Here is a 24017-nt window from a genome sequence, read left to right as displayed (position 1 = left end):
GTTGACGGGTTACAGTAAGAGTCTGCTTGTATGGAAGAAAAATAAAAAATAAAAAATAAAATAAAAATAAATAACAATAAAATGCTTAATGTCATGGTTTAACACTCTGGGATCTAAGGGTGTTTTGGGGGCCTGGAGAAGTTTCGACATGCCCTGACATTTGTGCTTTTTTTAGTTGCTTATAAACATATAAATGGCTAAAGTCTAATAACACTGCAAACAGCACAAACTGGGCTACAATAATATGTTTGCAGCATTTATGTACATGATTGTTTTTTTGAGAAAGCAACGTTTATGCGTGGTTAGTGAAAAACGAAAATCTTGAAGTCACTGAAATAAGGCCATAAAAAACATACAGAAAATTGTTCACAAGACTTTTGAGAACTGGATATTGTAGTCTAGAGTTTTTGCTTCAAAATACTGTGAAAATTATCTTACTTGCTCACAGAAAACAATATATTGTTTGAAATTGTCTAAGTCACTTTTTGATTATAAAGGATCTATGCGAGAAGGCCTCAACCTTCACATTCACTCACACCTGAGAAGACAAAGGCCTGCATAATGAGCTTCATAATGAGCCATCAGTCAGGTATGTGACTGAGAGGGAAGAGTTATACGAAAGAATGTGAGGACAAAATAAATGTATATATTTTGTGTTTGAAGTTTATTTAGAATATATTTAGCTATAGAATATATTATTATTTAGAATATATTTAGAGATTCACTTGCGAGTGCAGTTAAATATTATATTAGGAATAATCAAAGCTGACTTTTTTGCATCATTATTCCAGTCACATGATCCTTCAGAAATCATTCTAATTATTATTATTATGTTGAAAGGAGCTGAGAATAATTTTTTATTTATTTATTTATCTTTTTTTTGATGAATAGAAAGTTCAGAAGTACAGCATTGTTTGTAACATGATACATGTCTTTATCATCAATTGTGTGCTAAATAAAAGTTTTAATTTCTATATACCTGTATACTGACTCCAAGCTTTTGAACCTGGCATTTTCATAGTGTATATTGTTTATGTGCTCTGACGGAAAAAACAACAACAACACATTTTAAATTCTGGGTTATTTCTCTCAGCAAATCTGCTTCCAGAAACAGAAAGTAGTCTGGATGAACTTGTTTGTTTACGGCGCGGAGGCGATGTGGGCGTTTACATTAGCAGGCTCCTCATGTGGATGTTTGAATGTGAAAGGCGCGAACGACGGATGGGCGTGACCGCGTTACATATAATGAGTTGAGACGGAAAACTGGACATCCGTTGGTTTCATACAGATTACTTTAACATAGAATATTTGTTTCGGACCTGACTTACTTCATTTAAAAGTAGACATTTCAAGCTTTCTATACATAGCCTATATTGCTCATGTATTTGAGGCGAGTATTCGCGGTGTTTCATGATGTTTTATTTACACGTCTGTGAAGAGAGTTGACAGAGACAGAGCCGGCAGATAAAAGCATATTGCTTTGTTGTTATTATGACTATACACAAATAAAAGTAGACCATTTGCAGTTCCAAACGATACTTTTTTTCTTATCTGTACGATCAAAACTCATGGAGTATTTTTAGTTCTTTTCGCGTCATAAAGAAAATAGGAGACAGCCCGAAAAGAACCATAATTACAGGCTGAGCAATCAAGAGTTTTCGTCATATTTACGACTTTTGATCAATAGGTGGTGCATTTTGTAATAGTTTTCAAAAGCTTTTTCCAGTGGTGCTGTAAAATTGCATTCTTAAAAATAATTGATTTAGATTATTAAAATGTTGTTTGTGCTAAGAAGAAATGGTTATTACATCTTCCGACTCTTAAGGTCATGTTTAGTGCATCATTCCCCATGCTCAGCTCTGTAATTGCTGCTCACAGATGTCTTTTGTTATGAAACCAAAAAGTGGGGGCTAAATATTTCTGTAAAACATGTTTCTCAAAAGCATAGCATTTCTTCTGCTCACAGCTCAGGCACATTTGCATGTGTAATATCTGCTTGTTGAAATGTTTGTTTTACACACAGGGTGGCTTCTTGCCAGAGTGGCTCAGCACAGTAGTAAACTAACACTGCATTCCAAACAGATATGGAATATTCATGATGTATAAACAAAAAGCAACATCCCAGCAATATGTTCAAGAACGAAAGAGAGGAAGTAGAGAGATAGAGTCATACCAATATGAATGTAACCTCATATGAAATCTGTACAGGTTTATAAATACATTCAAATTACTTCTTCCAGCTTCCAAGTATCTTCTCATCCGTGTGCTTTTGTGAACAGTATGCTGAGGATTAAGGGTGTGCTAAATTAAACACTCACTCTCCAGGCATCTAGTGTTCTTTCAAGAGGTAAACAATCAAAGATTTTCTTCCAGTCAGAAGATATTATTGTTTGAGACTCAAACACACAGTCTGACATGGTCATGAGAGACACACAAGATAGTGTCAACAGCCCCTGTCATCTCTTACTTTTATAAACCTAACATGTACAGAGCAGGTGCATATCAAAAAATTTGAATATTGCGAAAAAGTTCATTTTTATGTAACTTATTTCAAAAAGTGAAACTTTTATATATTCTAGATACATTGCATGTAAAGTAAAACATTTCAAAAGGTTTTTTGTTGTTGTTGTTTTTTCATTTTGATGATTAGAGCTTACAGTTCAAAAATCCAGTATCTCAAAATATTAGAATATTTACATTTGAGTTTCATTAAATGCCCATCCATACAGTATAAATTCCAGGTATCTCTTGTTCTTTGAAACCACTATAATGGGGAAGACTGCTGACTTGGCAATAGTCCAGAAGACAATCACTGACACCTTCCACAAAGAGGGTAAGTTACAGAAGGTCATTACTGAAAGGGGATGGCTGTTCACAGAGTGCTGTATCAAATCATGTTAAATGCAAAGTTGACTGGAAGGAAGAAATTAGAAAATGAGCACAAGCAACAGGGATGGCCGCAAGCTTGAGAATACCGTCAAGCAAAGCCGATTCAAACACTTGGGAGAGCTTCACAATGAGTGGACTGAAGCTGGAGTCAGTGTATAAGAGTCACCACACTCAGACGTCTTCAGGAAAAGGGCTACCAAGCCACTTCTGTAACAGAAACAATGCCAGAAGCATATCTTACCTGGGCTAAGGAGAAAAAGAACTGGACTGTTGCTCAGTGGTCCAAAGTCCTCTTTTCAGGTAAAAGTACATTTTTCATTTCATTTGGAAATCAAGGTCTGGAGTCTGGAGGAAGACTGGAGAGGCACAGAATCCAAGCTGCTTGAAGTCCAGTGTGAAGTTTCCGAAGTCAGTCATGATTTGGGGTGCCGTGACATCTGCTGTGGTTGGTCCATTGTTGTTTTATAAAGTCCAACATGCCTGACCTAAACCCCATATGGAATGTATGGGATATTTTCAAGAGAAAGATGAGAAACAGTCGATCCAACCATACAGACGAGCTGAAGGCTCAATAGTGACTCAACAGTGCCACAGGCTGATCGCTTCCATGCCACACCTCACTGATGCTGGAGTTTGTGCTAAAGGAACTGCTAAAGGAGCACTCAAGTACTGAGTGCATAAATGAACATAATTTAAATAACTTGAACTTTTCTGTTTTGCAAATCCTTATTTTTACTGATCTTAGAGGAATGTGAGGAAAAATTCCCTTTTTCACAAGTAATGCTGGAATTTTTCCTCACATTCCTGTATTTAGTTGTTTTCATGCACCTTGTGAGTGGTAAAGTTGCTCCAGACTCTACCCCATATTTGATTGGTCTTAGGAAATATTCTAATATTTTTACTTTCATGAGCTGTAAGCTCTACAGCATCAAAACAATCTTGTAATGGTTAAATCAGCATGAAGAAACATTAATGGCATATGACTAGCATTTTCACACTGTCTGGAGGACTTTGCAAGAGCCCTATGCTAATTTGCGTAAGTTCTTCCACTAGCATTAGCTAGCATTGATGTTCTTTGTCTACTTTCAATGGACGAGTTCACAGATTTTAAACCAGATTTGTACTGATACCAATGTTGGTAAGTGTATAAACAGTGTTACTTGGACCCAGATCTACCCACCTTTCTACTGCATAGACAACACAGGTTGTTGTTGTTTTAATTACTATCTTTCCATCTTGTGTATGCAGTATTGATGTTTATGTTTTTTTTTTTTTGCCAAATTATAACTACTTGGAATGTAATGCTTACTTTCTAACTTTACAATTTCAATCATATGAAAAATTCATACAAAATTGCCACTTCATAAAATACGAGTAATGTGGGTTCAGCTTTGATTATCCTGTACACCTTAAAATAATTTTTATAGAAAACTGTTATGACTACAGTCTTCATTTCATGTGAGTGTAGACCATTCAGACGACTCTTCACTCTTCTCAATGTGTACGATTTTTTGAATGAGCACCAAACTACTGAATGCAGAGATCTCCAAGACCTATGACCTATTGATTGAAGAATTTAATCTTCTGTTAGTATGTGATTTGCATGTGTAGCACACAGCTGTGTATCTTAAGACTGATCGTTTTCACTGAACGATGCCATGGGCAGAAGCAATCAGCTGTTATCCTGAAAGCAATTCTAATTTGCGACGGGAAAATCAAAATGAATCAGGATAACCTTTAGTATGGAAGCGATCCCAGCATGTTTGCTAATCACAAATCCTCCTTTTCCCTTTTCCTGCTTTTTGATTATGGCACCATGCCCACCTCATGCCTTCAGCTGCAAAGGAGCGGTTTCCTAGCGATCACTCATGTGCATTAATAATCCAGCAGCACAATCAGAAATGTACAATAGCCTCATGCTAACACCTCATGCCATTGTGCTCAGAAATAGGCTGACTGAGAAAGCTGATTTTAGATTGCAGGTCTCAAAACACCCATACAAATCTCTTCTTGCATGGGTTTCAAGCATGTAAGACAGCTGTATAAAGTCTATTAGAGGCATTGTCAGAAAGATCACCCTGTGTGCTTTCTGTTTATCCACATCTATTGCACTAACAATACAACATTTATAATATCAGGTTGATATTTTTCCCCGAAGAAGATTGCATGCAATGCTGTCACTGTGTTTCTACCATGGAATAAAAACAAATGGGCAATTTAGACTTTGTTTCTCACAATTCTGAGGTTACATATTACAATTCTGAGCTGATATCTCATAATTCTGACTTTTTTCCTTGCAATTCTGAGAAAAAAAGTCTGACTTTATTGTATTTCTGAGTTTATGTATCACAGTTGTACATTTATATCTTGCAATTCTGAGTTTACATCGCACTTTTGCATTTGTATCTAACAATTCTGAGTTTATATCTTGCAATGCCATAAAAAGAGTCAAAATTGTGAGATAAAAAGTCAATAAAAAAGTCAAAATTGTGAGATAAAAAGTCAATAAAAAAAGTCAAAATTGTGAGATAAAAAGTCAATAAAAAAGTAAACATTAATAATAAAAAAATTCATTTTCAATTTTATTTATTTATTTATTTTTATCCTGTGGCAGAAACAAGCTGCATAGTTCTTTTTAAAAAAAATCTCTATTTCATTCTATAAAATGTAGTGTGGCACTGAGGTTACAAATTCATTGCTAGACACCACAGTTGGGCATGTCTGGACATCTCCCGAAGATTTCTTCTGCTTTTTTGTTTTTTCCTTCCCTTCACATGAAGTGCCATAAGCAGTATATGATCTGACATCACATTCATAGGCTGTATGTTGTGCGATTCTGAACAAAGAATAGCTTGGAGAAAGAGGAAAGCAATTAAAAAAAAAAAAACACAAGCTGCATACCAAATCATGTACTGGAACAAACAACAGGAGAGTTCTCTTTTTTTGTTTTTTCTTCAAACAAACTGTGAAATCATAACACATGAAAGCAATAGACAGAAGTCAAAAGATTTTTCACAGATGTTTTTTATTTGTCAAACAAAAGAGCTGTCTATATGTTAGCAATGGCTGTCCTCCTTTGTACACTTCGCTTAAACTAATAGTGTATAATTGGTACGTTTTACCATATAGCACTTGCTTGACACGGTATGAATAAAAAAGAAATATGACATTTTTTTTTTTTTTTTTTTTTTTTGGAACAGCTGACAGCATAAATGCAAAAAAAAAAAAAAAAAAAAAGAGTATGTGGCCCACTGGGTCTCTCGTCTTTAACTCTATAATTTGTTTTCAAACGATCACTATTCACAGCACATGTAATGAAAATGCTGGACTATCAGACCCACCAATGTACATATTTTGTTATTTATTTTTTTCAAAAATGTGCCTGTGGACCTCATACTTCGTTTTTTTTCTTCTTAATACACAGTCACCCTCAAAAGGTCTGTACAAAACTGTTAAATGTGCACACAAGTCATTTGAACAATGTTAGAGAAGAATTTCACAGACACAGGGAAATGTTAGACAAGAATTACTGATATTATTTCAATATATGTCGATAATCATGATAAACAGAAACATGATGCCAACATTTATCTTTTAGTTAAAAAATATGGTACTGTACGTGATGTATATGCTGATTCTGGTGTATGATATATGCTGAATGTTCTTTTTTTTCACATTCAAGACTGTACAAATAGTGTTAAATCCCCTCCCCCGTCTCATGGGTTAATGTATATATATATTACATGTATGTCATGAGCCCTGAACATTTCCAGAAATGTAGCAAATAAAATGTGATTTCACAACCCAACGGTGCTCACCTTTGAAATGAATAATTGATTTTGATGATTACCTAACATCTGTATACGTGAAAGCTGTTATTTATCTGTGTCTTCATTATATGCAAAGGGGAAAAAAAAGAATAATCCCACCATACAATACATTTTTGTATCTTAATATTCCTTCACATTTTCTAACAAGCACATACAAATGTGGGATTTCAAAGGGATTTTGCATTCCAGCAGTTTTTTTTCTAATCGTATGATTGTAAGTACTAAAAAAAGATGACATCTATCCTGAGGTTTTTACAATCAAGGAAAAATAATATAAAATACAGTAGTACAGTTAATCAATAGGTAAACAGCCTGAAAAACTGAGACATCTGGAAGTTAAACAATATTGTATACATAAAAAAAAAAACTTCTAAAGAATTAATTTCCAAGGACATTATTTTCTTAATTTTTCTGTTGTTGTTACAAGCTGTAGGTGAATGTACCTTTACCTTCATAACTTTCCAACAATGAGGGGGAAGTCGTGGCCTAATGGTTAGAGAGTCGGACTCGTGACCCAAAGGTTGTGAGTTTGAGTCTCAGGTCCGGCAGGAGTTAGGTGGGGGGAGTGAATGTACATTGCTCTCTTCCACCTTCAATACCACGACTGAGGTGCCCTTGAGTGAGGCCTTGAACCCCCAACTGCTCCCCGGGCGCCGCAGCATAAATGGCTGCCCACTGCTCCAGGTGTTTGGGTGCACTTAGGATGAGATAAGTGCAGAGCACAAATTTCGAGTATGGGTTACCATACTTGGCTACATATCACGTCACTTTCACAATTGTCTGTGTGTGAAATTGGTTAAGGTTCGTCTGTAATAGGTGCTTCCCATTCTGTGTTGCTCTTATTATGGCATGTCATTACGTTATGGGGCATGTAACAGTGTCTATAGAAAAGTACAGGAAAACAGATAATAAAAATTTGAAATGATTGATAAAAATGATCTACGAAATGCTTTAATTTAAACTTATACATCTTGTTGTCTTATACTTCTATTAATTTTTGCATCATGCAGTTATTTTGTGTTTTACATATAATACAATACCATCATATTTTTTGTCCACACAACAATGTCAGTGTCAGTTGTGATATAACTTCAGTCAGGCCTGCTATTAAAATGAAAGTAGAAAGATATTTTACATTTTAATGTTAGTCTTTTCTGTTATGTGTTTGATTATGGCCCAAAAAGCATTGCATGTGATTTTTTTGTTCTGGTTTAAAGTGACACTGCACAGTGGCTTTTGTTCCACTGCGAAAAAAACCACAGTGAAATAACCCCCACCCTCTAATTGGCTTAACAAAAAAAAAAAAAAAAATCAATAAATGGCACAGACCATAAGAGGACAAAAAAAAGCAGGGCACGAGAGATAACTAAATCCAACCTCTTTAGGAATAAAACCTAAAACAAATCATACTATTACAAAAATGGAAAATTCAGATGAGATGAAACCAGTTTTAATTGTAGATGTTTTACAAGCACAGTTTATATTGAATATGGACCAAAGTGTTGCAAAGAGAAAATGAATAGGGGTCTTTACTCTTCCTCTGTGCATCCCAGTAACTCTGCGCGCAAAGTGATTCTTCCGTACCATGACCATGGAAGAATTCGGATGAATCTGGCATAGATGGGAGGATTTATCACATTCTTTCTGTGGGTGTCATTATCAAAATTTCCTTGAAAGACCTGTTGGAAAGAAAACGAAAAATTCCCAAATCATACAATGATTCATTTTAATTAAATATAGCAGACCTATTTAACCAAATGCAAAAAAAAAAAAAAAAATGGGAATATTTGATAACAAAAAGCTACTCTATAATATTTATATTACATTTTAAAATATATTCAAATAGAAAACAGTTATTTTAAATTGTAAGAATATTTCACAATATTTCACTTTGGTATTGTGAACTGATCACATCCGATCCACAATTCATTTTGGCTCACAGGCCGCTAATTTAAGTTCAAAAGAAATATAAACTAATTCACTGTAAACATCCAGTCAGTTATTTAATTTGCTCTTGATGAAATCAGCTTGACTTTGTATTTCCTGCAGCAGATGTATACAAACACATTTACCCATCAATCATATAGTGAGCATTTACAATACAGAGTTAGAGAAAGGAAATACAGTTCATGATTTATGAATAACCCTTGAGTGCGCTGATGCTGATGGCAAACAGAGCTGAAGCATGTTCGGTGTAAAGAGTTCAGAGATGGGGAAAAATCAGCAAGCAACAAAGAGGTTGGTTGGGAACTAAGTCTTCAAGTGGGCTTCAAAGACAAATTTTGCTGAGCTCCCCGAGCTCTGACAGCGCATATTCATCAGCAGAGAGTAAACAATAAAAACACAGAGATCCTGTGTGTCTAATTGCTGGTGTCACAAGCATTACATAAATGTGTGACATATTCCCTCCCTCTCTCTCCTTCCACACCAAATCAGCTTTCCCTTCTGCACCATGCAACCAATCTTGTGTTTTGCAACTCGACTCTCTCCAATGTACTTCGAGGCAGAGCGGGGGGAAATGTCATAAAAAATTGATTAGTCAAAAGGGCAGCTCAAAACATGAACTCATTCGCTGAACTTCTCATCCGATGGCCTGCGTGTTTGCAGGGAATCTACATGCACAGGAAAGTCTTTCAGTGCCAAGCATTTCCCGCCAGGCTTCAATAATGATAAAGTCTGCATACTTCGGCTGTCAGTGTCCATAGACAGTATGGTGGGAAATTCATAAGAGATTTATTAGGCCACTCTTACATCTTTCATTAACATTCTATAACCCTGAAGACACCTCAGGCACCTGTGTGATTCCAATATGGCCAATTACAGTACAGTACATGCAGAATCAAACTAGAGTGTATATGCAGCCAGTGTTGTGGAAGAGCACTGAAAAATTATTTTTTTGTAGCATGAGGGTATTTTTTAGTCTTTTTTGTTAATATGCAAATATAAATCAAATGGTTCACAACGAGTCCATCAGAGCTGTTTCTATTCACCAATTAATTTGAGGCCTTGTACAGAAGGCACTATGAGAAGTCACCCAGTTTTAGATCCTCATGATTTGTTTATAAAAATAAACGGTATCATCTGATGGATAACTTGACTGCTATTTAACAATTTAAAATTAAAAATATCTTGTGAAGTTACACAAATAGTTTTGCTATGTTTTTGGTACAGTGGGAGAAAAAAAAGTTAATTCTTTCTTCCTTCCTATTTTATTTTATTTTAATTTTAAAACAGTGTGCAAACTATGCCTCTGTCTTTAAATATAAATAAATTGTCAATGCTGAAACTGTACTGCACTTTATGGTGATGTTGGAAATGGGCTAAGGATTTGAAATGCTTCCACTTTTGAATGCAAATTATTATAGCAAAATTGGCATTTAAGTCAGAATTATTGTGCTCCCATTTTATTGCGCTCCATCTATTAGACATGCATGCATGCGCTCCGGCACTCATTCTTTAAGTTTAACATTGCTTGCTGTCAGGAGGATTCTTAATGCAAAATGGAAATACAGGCATGACTTTCTTATATTTAAAGACAAGGATTTAACCATATAATATAATTTCTGTACTGAGGAAAACAGCTTTCAAATGCATTAAACAGTTAAAAGAATGCTGTATTCATTTGGTACACATATGTGTCAAACCAAAAGACCTGTACAGAAATTTTTTGGTATGAATATGTGTAACATTATACCCCTAAACTGTAAAGACTGAACTTAACTCTTAAACTGATTGGTAAGAAGTCACAATACAGTGTCCATGATACAAATATTACACATTCATAAAAATAATAATAATAACAACAATGTATAAGCTGTTGCATTCAAAGGTAAATGTAAACTGACTCCAGGATACTGTAAGGTTAAATTGTACCATCTTTTGTGAAGTTGTGATGAAATGGATGTAATATCATTTGATTTGATCCAAGTATAATAGCTTATTGAAAATCTAGAATCACATTATGATTTTTTTTTTTCAATTGTTTAATTAAGACAGTTTCAGCTGAAGTTCTCTAAAATTAAAATGAACATGACTCACCGGGTAAGGTTAATTACTTGAATAACAGATACTGTTGCCATTCAACTGGTAAAAGCTGCTGAATAAAAACAGACTCACAGAGGTGTAATGTAGTGCACATCTCTTTTATGGTACTTATCCATTTCAGTCTTTCACGCAACAGTGAACACTAAAACTCCAGTGAACGCTTTTGCTTTCTGTGACTGTAACCAAATGAGACATCTCACTCTTCTGATGTACCCTCTGAAGAAATGATGGAAACAAGTCACTCTCAATTACCTTCTCTCCCTGCACACCCAAGAACATTTGGAACGATTATGCATAAAAGCTGCAAAGAAAACAAATCCATCTCTAAGACATCCCATAAATCTGTACCTGGTGTTTACTGCTTAATCTAATCCTTGCATTGCTCTGCTCATCACCGCAAAGCCGTGGAACTGAAAGCTGTCTTTAGAGCACTGAATGAGTGTTAAGGCATGCAGAAACAAATGGAGGATTATCTAAGTTTGTGCATCAGGTATAGCAGATATTCTATTTAGAGGTGAGGGCTTTTGGAGTTCGATCACAAGGGGAGGACACTTTATCACTTCATAGCCTCTTCAAGCTGCAAGACTGCTCAATTCATAAACACGTCCTTTGAAGTGGGTCCTTCATATGGAGCTGAATCAGTGTAAACATCCCTTGAGTGATGCTCAAAGTGGAAAGGCAATCGCAAGTCCTTTGGCAGCACGGCAAAACAAGCTTGTCTGTAGAGAGATCTGCATATTACATCTGAGCATGGACTGACTCTAAATCTGATTGACAGATCAACTGACACAGACTGAGACATCAATATATTACATAGACAGCTAACAGCTAAACCATTAAACAACCAAGCACCTTTCTACCTTTCTGAAATGATCTCTACTCAAACAGGTCCTTGAGATCTAGCCATCTTGGGCTGCTTTCCATTTCCAGATCTCATATTTCTGCTTCCCTTTAGCACATTTAATGTGTGTAAAATGGAAGAAAATAAAACACAAAAGTGTAAAAAGTAATAAATAAAAAGAGTATAAAGTAATACTATTTTTTCCCCTTTAGAAATGTTATAATTTCAAGTACAAGTGGCCAGTTCAAATAGCACTATAGTTCAAAAGTACAAATCCTCCACAATAATAATCATATAAAAATGACTAGTATTTTACACCCCTGAAAATAAATATTTAATTCACTGCCCCCCCCCCCCCCAATATAATTTCTAGGCAAAATATATCCATGTTATCGTAGTATGATTAAAGAAACAAAACAAAAATACTCAATATTACACGATTTTTATATGAGCTGAAGGAAGATTTAGCTGTGTGTGTGTGTGTGTGTGTGTGTGAGAGAGCTGGGAATTCCCTTGACTTTCAGTGGTGGGACAGAGCAATGATTGTGTACAAGGCTCAACATTTCTGAAATGTGATTTGCTTTGATATAACACAGAATTGTACGATCACTGGTGTCACATAATTTGCCCTTTTCAAAACCTGCCTCACTGCCTACATAGACTACTGCCTTCTAAGGCAGCATAACTATCATGCCAACCTCATCTTCATCACAGTAATACCAACTGAGCCTCACAACTGATTTCAACAGAACCTACTGTAATGTTAGCATGTCATGATACAACACGTATTATAAATACAGAGCCCAAACACAAACAAATATTTGGTAAAATAATGAAAAGTTATTGACACTGAACTATTTTCTTTCTTTGGTAAAAGTTCAATTATAATCAACATTTCTCTTATTTCATGTTCCAGGACAGAAACAGAGTTTAAAATCATGGACAAAACACCTTCTACGAAACCGAGAACATATTAAGTACAACAACATCTTTTATATCTTTCTAAAGGTTTAATATTGCTTGATCTTGTGCCAGCTGGCATTATCCCTCTCATTTACTCATTTGAGCCAAATTCATAAAATGCCCTGTTCCGGCCTCATCTGTAGTGCACTAGCTCGCTCAATTTAATGTTATTAACTAATGATGGAGATATTGCGTGAGCTCTCGCCCTTTCCTGACACTGTCTGGACTGTCTATAAAAGTAAGTGTTTAAGAAGTGGCAGGCTGCATGATTTACCCCAGGGGCTGACAACCCACACCCTGACAGGGACCAAATGAGGACCCAATCGCTTTTAATACACCATTCCTTTTCATTTTCTCCTTCTTAAGTCAGTCTCCTTCCTTTCTTTAACTCATCAATATAGTAAGAGAGGAGCTGAACAGGTTGTGCTGTGCACAGCAAACAAATCTTGAACAATAGATCAGATGTGAGGGCTCCACAGTTACAGTTGTCCTATTTCCCCCGAGGGCTGATAAAATGGAGAAGATCTGGTGTGACTCAGCAGGAAAGCAATCCTATAAGGACCTGATCCGAATTTCTGTCATTACTCAGATGCGTGCCAATTTATCAGAGCTACTCATTACCCCTTGCTGAAGCAAGCTTCAGGTGGCAGTTTTCAAATTATGGTTGTGTAATTTATAAAGCTGTCAATCGATTATAATATTTATTCATGATTCATCTTTTATTTTTTCATACATATTACATTAACACATTCATTGCACATATTCTTAAGCACACTGCTCTTCATAAATTTGGGGTAAGTGCATTTTTATTTCAAATAAATGCTATTCTATTGAACTTTCTATTCATTAAAGCAGCTTGAGTTTTTAAACAAAAACATTACGCAGCACAACTGTTTTCAATATTGATAATAAACAGAAATATTTGAGCACAAAATCACCATATTAGAATGATTTCTGAAGGATCATGTGACACCAAAGGCTAGAGTAATGAGGCTGAAAATTCACAGGAATAAATCACATTTTAAAATATAATCAAATAGAAAACATCTAATGATATTTTACAATATGGTTACTTTTTAGCAATACATTTTTGATCAAATAAATGGAGCCTTTCCCACAAGAAACTTTTAAAAAAATCGTACTGACTCCAAACTTTTAAATGGTACTATGTGTGAGACAACTGCACTGCAATTTCAATCAGCTGTAAATGTTCTGATCACTTTTTCTAGAAATACAGAATAACATAACAAAAACAACTTTAATAATAAATAGAAATACGTTACTCCACCCCAAAATTACAATTTTGTCATTAATCACTTACCCCCATGTTGTTTCAAACCTGTAAAAGCTTCATTCAGCTTCAGAACACCATTTAAGATATTTTGGATGAAAACTGGGAGGGTTGTTACTGTCCCATTGACTGCCAAGTAAATAACACTGTCAAGGCACAGAAAAGTATGAAAGACATTGTCAAAATAGTCCATCTGCCATCAGTGGTTCAAAAAAACTTTTCTGGGCCTTGACAATGTTATTTACTTGGCAGTCAATGGGACAGTAACAACAAGTTTGGAACGACATGGGGGTAAGCGATTAATGACAAAATTTTCATTTTGGGATTGAGTAACCCTTAAACAGTGTTAAAAAGGTAATAGTGTTAAACATATTTAATTAACCATACATGTTAATTTTGACAATATTAGTAATTTTATTATGTCAATATACTGTGTAGTAAAGAGACTTTAAACGGGGCGAAGGGACAGTAATGCAGACCCTATAGATTCATATTTGGCCATTAAACCACAGCCCATCGTTCACTTCACCCATTACCAAACTGGCACCTTTTCTCATACCCATCAAGAGGCTGTTCGGTGATTCTAAAACGATTCCGTGTAAGACAGGGAAACTCTGCTACTGCTCTAGAGCTCATCTCAACTGAAGACAGTAAATAGTAGGATGCACTGTACTCAATTTAATCTTCAAGGCCCACCATCCTCAGAACCCTATTGCCAAAAAACCAGATAAATAGCGCTTTAAGACTACCATTAGATCAGGTCCAAATCTAAAAGGTTAAAAAAGAGATATGATACAATCTGATATTGCATTTTCTCCCTTGAGGTGAAAGCAACTGGGATATGAGAGGGTGAGAAGATTTTAGTAGAGCTTGAAAGCTCTATTGACTACGGAGTGATAAGAACAAGACCAAGAGATAAGTTTAGAAGAGTGACCGAAACATGCCAAAAATCTAAGTAAAACTGTTGGCAATCACGTCTAAAGAGTCTTCACAGATATTAATGCAGGTATTTCAGAGGAGCACCTCTAAAATTCAGAAGGTGCTCTCTTTAATAATACCCACTATGCCCTTTGTGGGTCACTAAGTTTCGCTTTAACTTCTTGCTCAGTGGCTGGAAATAGAGTTTTACATTTCCCCTCCAATCTGTTCTGGTCTGTGCCTCCTATTTAACCCATTGGGCAATGTTTCCACAGTATTGATTTCTGCAATGAGGACATCAAGGGCACCGACTCCCAAAAGACGCAAGGGAACTTGTGATTTCCCTGGTTGTAAGTCATGATTTGACACTGATACAGGTTATACAAAAGGAGATTCTATAATATATTACCTTCTGGTCATACCCATCATGGGAATCCAATCACATCTCTGTTCATTCTTCATTCAAATGCTGATATAAATCTTCTAAGCCTATGCATTGCTGCTAATCAACTGCCATCTTCAGGTTCAAGAGTAAAATATACAACCTAATCAAAACCATGGACCACAGAGCTTCATGTCCCTCTTCACGTCCACAGCAAGGGAATGTGGCTACATGGTTGGAAGGGGGAAGGGAATCTGGCAGCTAATCTTGGGATGTGATCTTATTTACTGCCATCTAATGTGCTATTGACCCCACTGCCTGTGAGGGAATAGTTCTATTCACAGGCTAATTAACCCCTTGATGTTGACCCGAGGCTAATCAATGATGGGTGTACATGACTGTGCCAATCACAGCGTCTTCACTGCCAACAGCTTCAGATGAGCAGATGATTTCTGTTAGGAAGCAGGTAACATCTGTTTTTAAGGTGTTGTTTGGAAAATATGGGGTAAGTAAGCATTATGCGAGTATGTTGGCAAAATGATTGTTTCAAATGATTTGGCGAGTCTCTTGAGGCTAAGCACACTAAGTGAGTTTAGGTTTTGGCCAGGGGCGTAGATTACGCAGGAGCACTTTTTCATTGGACAGTTGTGTTCTCGACATGTTGAGGTTTTAATAGAGCAATGTATATAAATGCAGAATGATTTAAAATTCAAAGATATAAATGACGTTTATGTTTCCATGGCAATGTTACTCAGTTTGTGACGTCACGACATGCCCAGGCTCGCGCCCGCGGTCCCGCGCTGTCTCCATCATTCATTAGAGGTCGAGATGAGTTCAAAGCGGCAAGAAACTCTTCACTCCTTTTTTACGAAGAAGTCAAGCAGCGTAAGTTGTCATGTGGGATCCGAATAGTGTTGCACAATGTAGAGTGACTCTGCCTATTGCTCTTGTTGAATAATTAGCAAGTTTTGATGTTCATTATATGGAGAAAAAAAAGCTGCCTGGACAAACATGCACTTATTTATTTTCAGTGTATTTTTCCGTAACTCTTTTGTAACGTCTTTTATTTTAACACGTATGTATGTTATCAGAACCCTTCAAATAAGAATAAAGATAATGTTGAACTGAGATTTTACAGCGTTTGCAGCATTATGACACTCTGCCAATTATAACTTACATGATGTATTTCAATCAAGTATTCAAGCACTGATCTGATACAGGACCGATCTTCATTTAGGGCTGCTCTGTCATTATTGCACTAATTTTACGTTTTTATGTGTTGTCAAGAATGAACAAGAAACAGTCAGCCTAGGTTTGTTAGCAGAATCAGGACGACACACAAGAAAAACAAACTTCACAGCTGAGAAGAACTGATAGAGTGGCTTTTAACACCTGGCTGTTTTTACATTGTATAAAATCTATTAATACACAAGCGTTTGTAGGATTATATATGGACCAATCATAGAAAACACATAATTAGTCAAATATAGAAAAATAAAAAATAACATTAGTATGATGAACAACTTCTCAGCTATCATTTTTAACTACAGTAGGCAATTATTAGCTTGCATATTTGTTGTTCATTAGTACTTAAGCACATATTAATTCTGTATTCTTCGTGACCATATTCTGCATCCCATAATCCTAAACTTAACAACTACAACGACTACCTTACAAGCTATTAATAAGCAGTAAATGAAGAGTTTGAGGCAAAAGTCATAGTTAATAGTGAATATGTGTTTATCATTCTAAAGTGTTAAAAATTAATTTAGGATACAAATGATTGGTTATTGTCCAGCAGTGCACTTAATTAGTCATTTTCTTCTGTATGTCACTATTCCCTGTATGTACATGTTTCAAACACTGCTTTATTTGCTATAGACAGAGGCAGAAGTGAATTCAGAGTTGAGAGTGAATGAGGCAAAGGTTTCAGTGAGGCTTCAGAGGTAAAGATTATTTACAGCATTGTCTATAAGATATTTAGACTAATCAGACTAATGTATAATAGAACAGAACAGAATAAAGAAGTATGTGAATGTGCAAGTATCCATTACTGTGTGCCATGTACTGTGCATACAACACACGCAAAATACAATCTGAAATATGTAAACAATAGAACCCTTATAAGGACATCTTTGTAACTTATACTCAAAAAGGGGCACATATAGAGTACCAATATGTACCGTAATGTACAACTATGAAACTTTTTGGGGTAAATAAGGTACAAAGATGTCCTTTTAAGGGTACTGTTCCAGTGACAAGCTGTTGTATTTCTTTCTTTCTTTTTCTTTTTTCTCTCTTTTTTTCCTTCTGTTTTATAATCATATATAATAATACAATCATAAAGCATATTAAGCAATAAGGTATGATTAAAAATAAAACCTGTCAATTAGACAAGGGTTAACTGAAAAAAAAAAAAAAAAACAGGTATAACACTAGACATTCCGTCCCCCCCCACTTTTGAAATGATGGCTACGCCCCTGGTTTTGGCCAAAGGCAGAGTAAGATTTGGGGAACACACTACAAGTAATCATGGACCACACATGGGTACACAATACAGCTAAATGTGATTGTCAATGCTATTTTGAGTGTTAATGCCATTCTTTAAATACAGACTGTGTGTTATACTGAAGAGAGTGACAACCACAGCTGAATCAATTTTCATTAAATCCTCCTAGTGTTTACAGAACCAAGCTGAACAGCTAGTTGTTAATGCATTAATGACACTCTCTTGTGGACAATGACAGCTTGTCAATTTGTCTGTTTTCTCGACAGGTGTGGTGCAAGCAAATCACAGGAAAACAGTTAGAGCTGGTTTAAGGTGGTCCTCAGTAGAGATTTTCCGATACCCTTTTTCCCTTCCCGATACCGATTCCGATATCTAGGCTCAGGGTATCGGCCGATACCGAGTACTGATCCGATACCTGGGTGTGTATCTGGTTATACAGCTTTATGTACTACTAGCCCTGTATGAATTATTTTATGGTGTGCTTCACCATATATATATATATATATATATATATATATATAGCTAGATAGATATATAGATAGATAATCTGGCGAGTAAACAAAAAATATATAATATATAATGTTTGGAAAATGGCACATCTTTTTAAATATCAAAAAGTACACTCTTAACATCAGTCAGTCAAGCATTATGAATATATTATGATAATCAAGTGTTATTTAATGCTAGAACTTTAGCAATTAGAATTAAAACTTGGTAATAAATGGGGGAAAAACTATCAATAATACTGATAATAATCATACTATGAATTCGACTAAGAACAATATAAAACGGACAGGATTAAGGAGCTGCTGGATTCATGAATATTAATCACGTTGTCTGCATTGGCTCGAACTGATTTGCTGAAATCAAAACAGGGACGATAATAGGTGAGCGCCAGCCAATGAGATTGTCGTTTGTGCATTAGCTCCGCCTACTACCGGAGAACCCGGCAGTTAAGCTGAAGAATTCCAAAGGAAAATACAACAAAGAATATTGTTTACATACCATGCAGAATTGATGCGCAACATGTAAGACTCTCTCGCTCCCTCTCCCTCTCTCTGCGTCTGAAGAAACAAGCAAAGCGACGGCGAGTCGTGCGCTTCACACTAGAGTTTACGGTACGTCAAATACAGGTGCGCTGCGCATCCATTCAGATGAACTGAAAAATAGACCGCTTGACGGAGAGTGAAGCTCTGAAGCGCTTAGAGTGTTCGGCGAGTGACAATAGGCCATATCTGTGTGCTAAACTTATCCATAGCCTCCAACTCACACACTGGCGAGTAAAATCTGAGAATTTTTAGCCAGTGGCTAATATTAGAGATTTAGTCGCCCAGGGTGAAGATTTAGTCACATATGCGAGTGATTTGCTGGCAATGTGCTCGCACGTTTGTATTTCTTCTTCGCTGCTCTAAATAGTGGTTGCTCGTGGCAACACAGCACAACTTCCTGTCTTTGCATTCTGAGCAGTGAAGAAGAATTGATTTCCGATTTGCAGCATTAAGCAAAGCTAGCGCGCATAACTATGGGTCTTGTTTAAGAAAATGGTATCGGATCGGTACATGGGTTCAAGTACTCACCGATACCGATGCCAGATTTTTTTGTGGTATCAGTGGAATTTCCGATACTAGTATCGGAATCGGAAACAACCCTAGTCCTCAGCTGGTTATAAGATGGGTATGAGCTGGTCCTGAGCATGAGCTAGTTGCTTAAGACCAGCACAAGACCAGCTTAAACCAGCTCAAAACCAGCTTATAACCAGCTCAGGACCAGCTTAAACCAGCTCAAACCAGCTGCCATGCTTCAGAACATACCTAAACAGCATATGATGTTTTTTTTTTTTTCAACAGGGACATGGAATCAGGTCATGTTGCTGGCTATACTCAAACTTGTTTCATCCACATGAGAAGCATTATTTTATTCTAACCACTGGCTCCAACATTAAATGTGATTTTAAAATGTGATTCTATTGTGATTTCTAAACTCTACCCAGAAATTACAGTATATTGCATCTTATTGGAAGGTATGATTAAACAAAGGATTTGTGAAATTTAGCCTTATATGATATAATTGGAGTTAAGAACTTTGAGAAAACTGAGGGAAAAAAAAATCACTAAAGAAGTGAGAAACACTGTGGTGCAGACCAGGTTTTAATAATCTCATTACAATCGTAGGAGGCCATCTCTGCCTTTTCACATTTTTATCTGAAGATCCATGCTGTGCTTGGCTTACCAAGGTGCTGACCCTGTGCCAGCTAATACTCACCAGCTCTCTGCCCTTACCCAAATGCAAAGATTATCTCAGTATTAAAAATGAACTAAAATTACAGCTGGGACACAGGGCTGTGTGACAAACATCACAAATATTAAGGTTATAAACAGACATATGTCTACTGCTAAAAGCCATGGTTCAGCCATCTTTTAGCTTTTCCTTTTAACAACCCTGACAGCTTTTCTTCTTCAAAAACGATATATTCAGCAATGTCTTCAAAATGTATATATACACATAAACTGCTTCACTGCTAGGTTCAGAATAGTGTCAGAAGCCTCAGAAGACAAGCTCAGGCCAATGGACTGGACGTTTGTAACCCACTAGAGGGTTGTGAACAAACATTTCTGGCACACTCTTCACTGAGGCCGGACAGATTGGACCGTTATCTGGGTGTAGACAGGCTAAAGAGAGAAAAACAGACAGAGACTACCCAGGTGCCTTGGGACAGTGCTGACAGGACAAGATGGAGGAGAATATACAGCCCTGATATCAGACAAGGATGTGCTACTTTCATTGACTTTGGGATGTAAACATGTCCTTGAAATCCAGGCTTATGAAATCAAGTGTTTAGGTTTAGCAAAAAACAATGCAAAGACAGTTAAAAACTATTTAAATCAAGGTGATTCAGATCAACCTTGAGATAAAAGCACCTTTGGTCAAAAGATAAAAGTTCATTTCATCTTGCAATAATATGAGTTTTTGAAATGTGGCAGTGTGCGAGAAAACATCTTACCCTGTCTTTCTTCTGTTTTTCATCTTGATATATAAACCATCTCTCGCCATTATTGCTGTAAGCCAGCTTGTAGGAGCCAACAAACTGAACATGTCCAAAGTCTTTAGCCCCCTGGGTAATAACGCCTGTGATTTTTGTTGGCTGAAGCATGTCAACCTGAAAAACACAAAGAGAAAGAGTGAGAGAAATAGAATGAGAGAGCTCTTCTATCAGTAAGAGATTTTAGTGATTACTTGACTCCCCAAATAGCCTGAATCTTCCACTTTTTTCTTCGGAAATAACTTCTTAAGATACTGTAAATTTGTTTGGAGGGTATCATGAATTATTCACAGCAAAGAGGGCAATAAAAAGTAGCCCTTTATTTAAGCTCAGCAGAACTGTGATTGCTAGCCACAGCAATATGTGATAATTGCATTTGGTTAATATTTTATGCGGCTGTATTTACTGAGATTTCTTGTTGTTGCGTAGCTGCAAAAAACCCTTTTATTTAGTTCTGTCAGGACTACTATCATCAAAGATGATTGACAATTAACATACAGTTTGGACTGGCGGTATGGTTCTGTTCTGGGCAAAAGCCCCCTGCCCATCCATGAAGAATGAATAAGAGAAGGCATCATATTCCTATAGTTAAGACGTGGATCAGGTGAGAGTCAGCTGATGCAAGCTTGACTGACGTGACCTGCCAGAACTAACGCTAGGCTTGATTTGTGTTTTATGTAATTTGGTTTAAAAAGTAACCTAAATATGTACTTGGAACTCTTTATTTGCAATAGCAAATTCCATTTTTGGCTGATGGTATAGAAATACCTCCTTGTTATAAACTTGTAAGGTTTCAGATAATTTTTTTACAGGGCTGCAGCAGTCTAAATAAAGTTGGATGTTTTAGGTCATTATTATTGAATTGAGGTCACAAATGGTTTAAACTACACCACAAAACAAAAGGAGAAGGCAGCTCATTTGTACAGGGAGCATTTCAGATAGTGTTGGTTAAGAAACAAAATCATTCATATAGGCCCATTGCACTTAAGAGCCACATTGCTAGAACAAATGCACCAAACGGTCAAAAGCCATAAAATTGAGGTTCAGTTTTGTCAACAGAGTAGCAATGTATGAAGCACTTCTAACACACACACACACACACACCCACACACACACACAAATCACTTTTAAACCAAGCAGATTTCTGTTGGTCAACATGATGAATCCATGTGTGAACTTGAACCGTTGCAAAATCAGCATGAGATAAGATTGTATGATAGAAAAAGTAAAAACATTAGAAGGAACCTCCCTCAGAGCTTAGGGGTCTGTGTGCTGCTGCAAAGAATGTGGAATAACTAGTTTTCTCAATGGAATAAATGCTCCTTTCAACAATTTAACAGCAGTACACACACACACACACACACACACATACACACACATATATATATATATATCATTTACACTGGCAGTCTACATTGCCCCTCTCTTTATATAGGTTGTTCTTATAACTGCCTAATTGTTGCATTTACTGTTGCATGGCTCATGCTAAGCTTCTCCACCAAGGTCACTTGAGAACGTGTTTCTTTTAGTACTCTATAACAGAAACAACAATAAACCTTCACTTGACTTTTCTTTAATTACACTCAGTCAACACACATATCTATGGGGATAAGACCTGCTTTTAAGTATAGACTCATACCTTGTTCCCTAAATGCGGGAATTAAATGAGATAATTTCATCTATAATTTCATCATAAAACTGTTACTTATGTTTGCATATTACAACATATGTGACATTTCCAAGGTAATTGCAATGATAACAGGATGGAGACTGAGTGGCCTGCATGAATGGAAGTGCTTGACACACCTGCATGTCCTTGATTTCACACAGAAGCTTGAACCCAAAGCTAATCTCACTCAGACCAATGAATCAAGCCAGCCCGTTTGAACAAAGGAGGACCTTGACGTTGAGGCAGTAATTGCAGTTACGTATAAACCTGAGGACACAATGTTTTATCTTCAATGCCAGCGAATGAATTCAGGTGTGTTAGCTCGTGAGCCGTTTTAAATTATAATAAATAAAACACAGGAATTCTCAACAATGAATTGCACTCACTGATAGCACTGTTTAATTGCACATGCTGTCTGCATTGTTTTAATGCTTAATTCACTAAAGAAATTATGCAAATCAGGTAATGCTGTAAATTCACCCAAATCACCTAAATTGGCTTTTTAAATGCCAAAAATAAGCTTGTCTACACCATGCAAGACATATGCCTGGTTATAATGCTCTTCTCTATCATTTAGTGAGTCAATTCCACTGTTTCTGTGATTGGTAAACAGCCCAGTGTTAATTGCACCAGCCAAATAGCACTGACTTTTGTAAGTAAGGCTCAATATAAGCCCAATTAACATAGAAAGGTGTGTTTGTGCTAAACAGAATGACAATAACTTAAAAAGCAAAAACTGCGTGGTAAACAGCACAAGGTTACTGATTAAATGTGTTTTTGTGCTAAGATACCACTCTCAAAAGTGCTTATTGCATTCACCCGTGATTAACCTTCACACAGACAGTGGTTTTGTAGTCATTCAGGCAAGACTAAATGAAGCTTGCTTGTGGCAAAGTGCACCAAAATTTTGTCTGTTATTTATTTACAGTATTTTTCCTCAGGCAGACCTAGATTTAGGAAACACCTTCCACAGTCCTGGTGTATTTTATTGTCCCTTCATTCTATTACAACACCCGCAATCAAACATATTCATAATCAACGCACAGTAATCTGGCACATACAAGCTTTGCATAGCCCAGACAGTTTACAGAGAAATACAGCTCTTTGTGAAATGCTGGCACATTATAGAAATCAAACTGAACATACGGTCAAACCATTGAGATATTAGGGTCCCTGTGGCTGGACTAAATTAGTTCTATACTGAAACCCCCTTTAATTTACAATTCCTTGAATACTCTGACCCACTTTCATGCCTACTGGAAAGGAACACATGGGGTCTGCTTCACAAGAACATAAAACATCCAATCAAACAGACAGCAGTCCCTGTACTGTGCACACAACCCCTGAGATGTGCTCAGGCCATAGGTATAAGTAGAAACACCAGACAGATGATTACCTTTTTTTTTTACCTGTTGTCTAGCATCATCGTTTTCAGTGTTTAACGCAGGTAACAAACAATGAAACTGATGTTGTATTCGTTCAATGTTCTTATTTTTCGTCACTTTTTGTCCCCCTCTAAAATCTTGCCCACTAATTATGCACAACATTTTTGGATACTAGGGAGTGCTATAATAAGTACACTTGCATTTTGACTAATAACCCAAAATATATTTGGGCTACAATCAAAAAACAATCATTCCT

At 36.4% G+C, this 24017-nt stretch overlaps 1 protein-coding gene across 2 annotated transcripts in view; it reads right to left on the bottom strand.

Moving 5' to 3' along the window:
- Positions 1–5902: 5902 nt before the first annotated feature.
- LOC306871112 (EGF-like repeat and discoidin I-like domain-containing protein 3) overlaps positions 5903–24017 on the bottom strand; it is a 191286-nt gene continuing 173171 nt past the window's right edge. For both annotated transcript variants that reach the window (XM_079418814.1, XM_079418815.1), the window contains 2 exons: positions 20669–20824; positions 5903–8398 (listed from right to left, as the gene is read on the bottom strand). In XM_079418814.1, coding sequence (XP_079274940.1) covers positions 8249–8398; positions 20669–20824 — 306 coding nt within the window. In that variant the 3' untranslated portion in view covers positions 5903–8248. The remainder of the gene's footprint in view (positions 8399–20668; positions 20825–24017) is intronic.

This window comes from Barbus barbus (genome assembly GCF_936440315.1).
Source record: "Barbus barbus genome assembly, chromosome: 6".
Lineage (NCBI taxonomy): Eukaryota > Metazoa > Chordata > Actinopteri > Cypriniformes > Cyprinidae > Barbus > Barbus barbus.
Note: the sequence above shows the minus strand (reverse complement) of the source record. Positions and strands in the feature narration are given on the sequence as shown.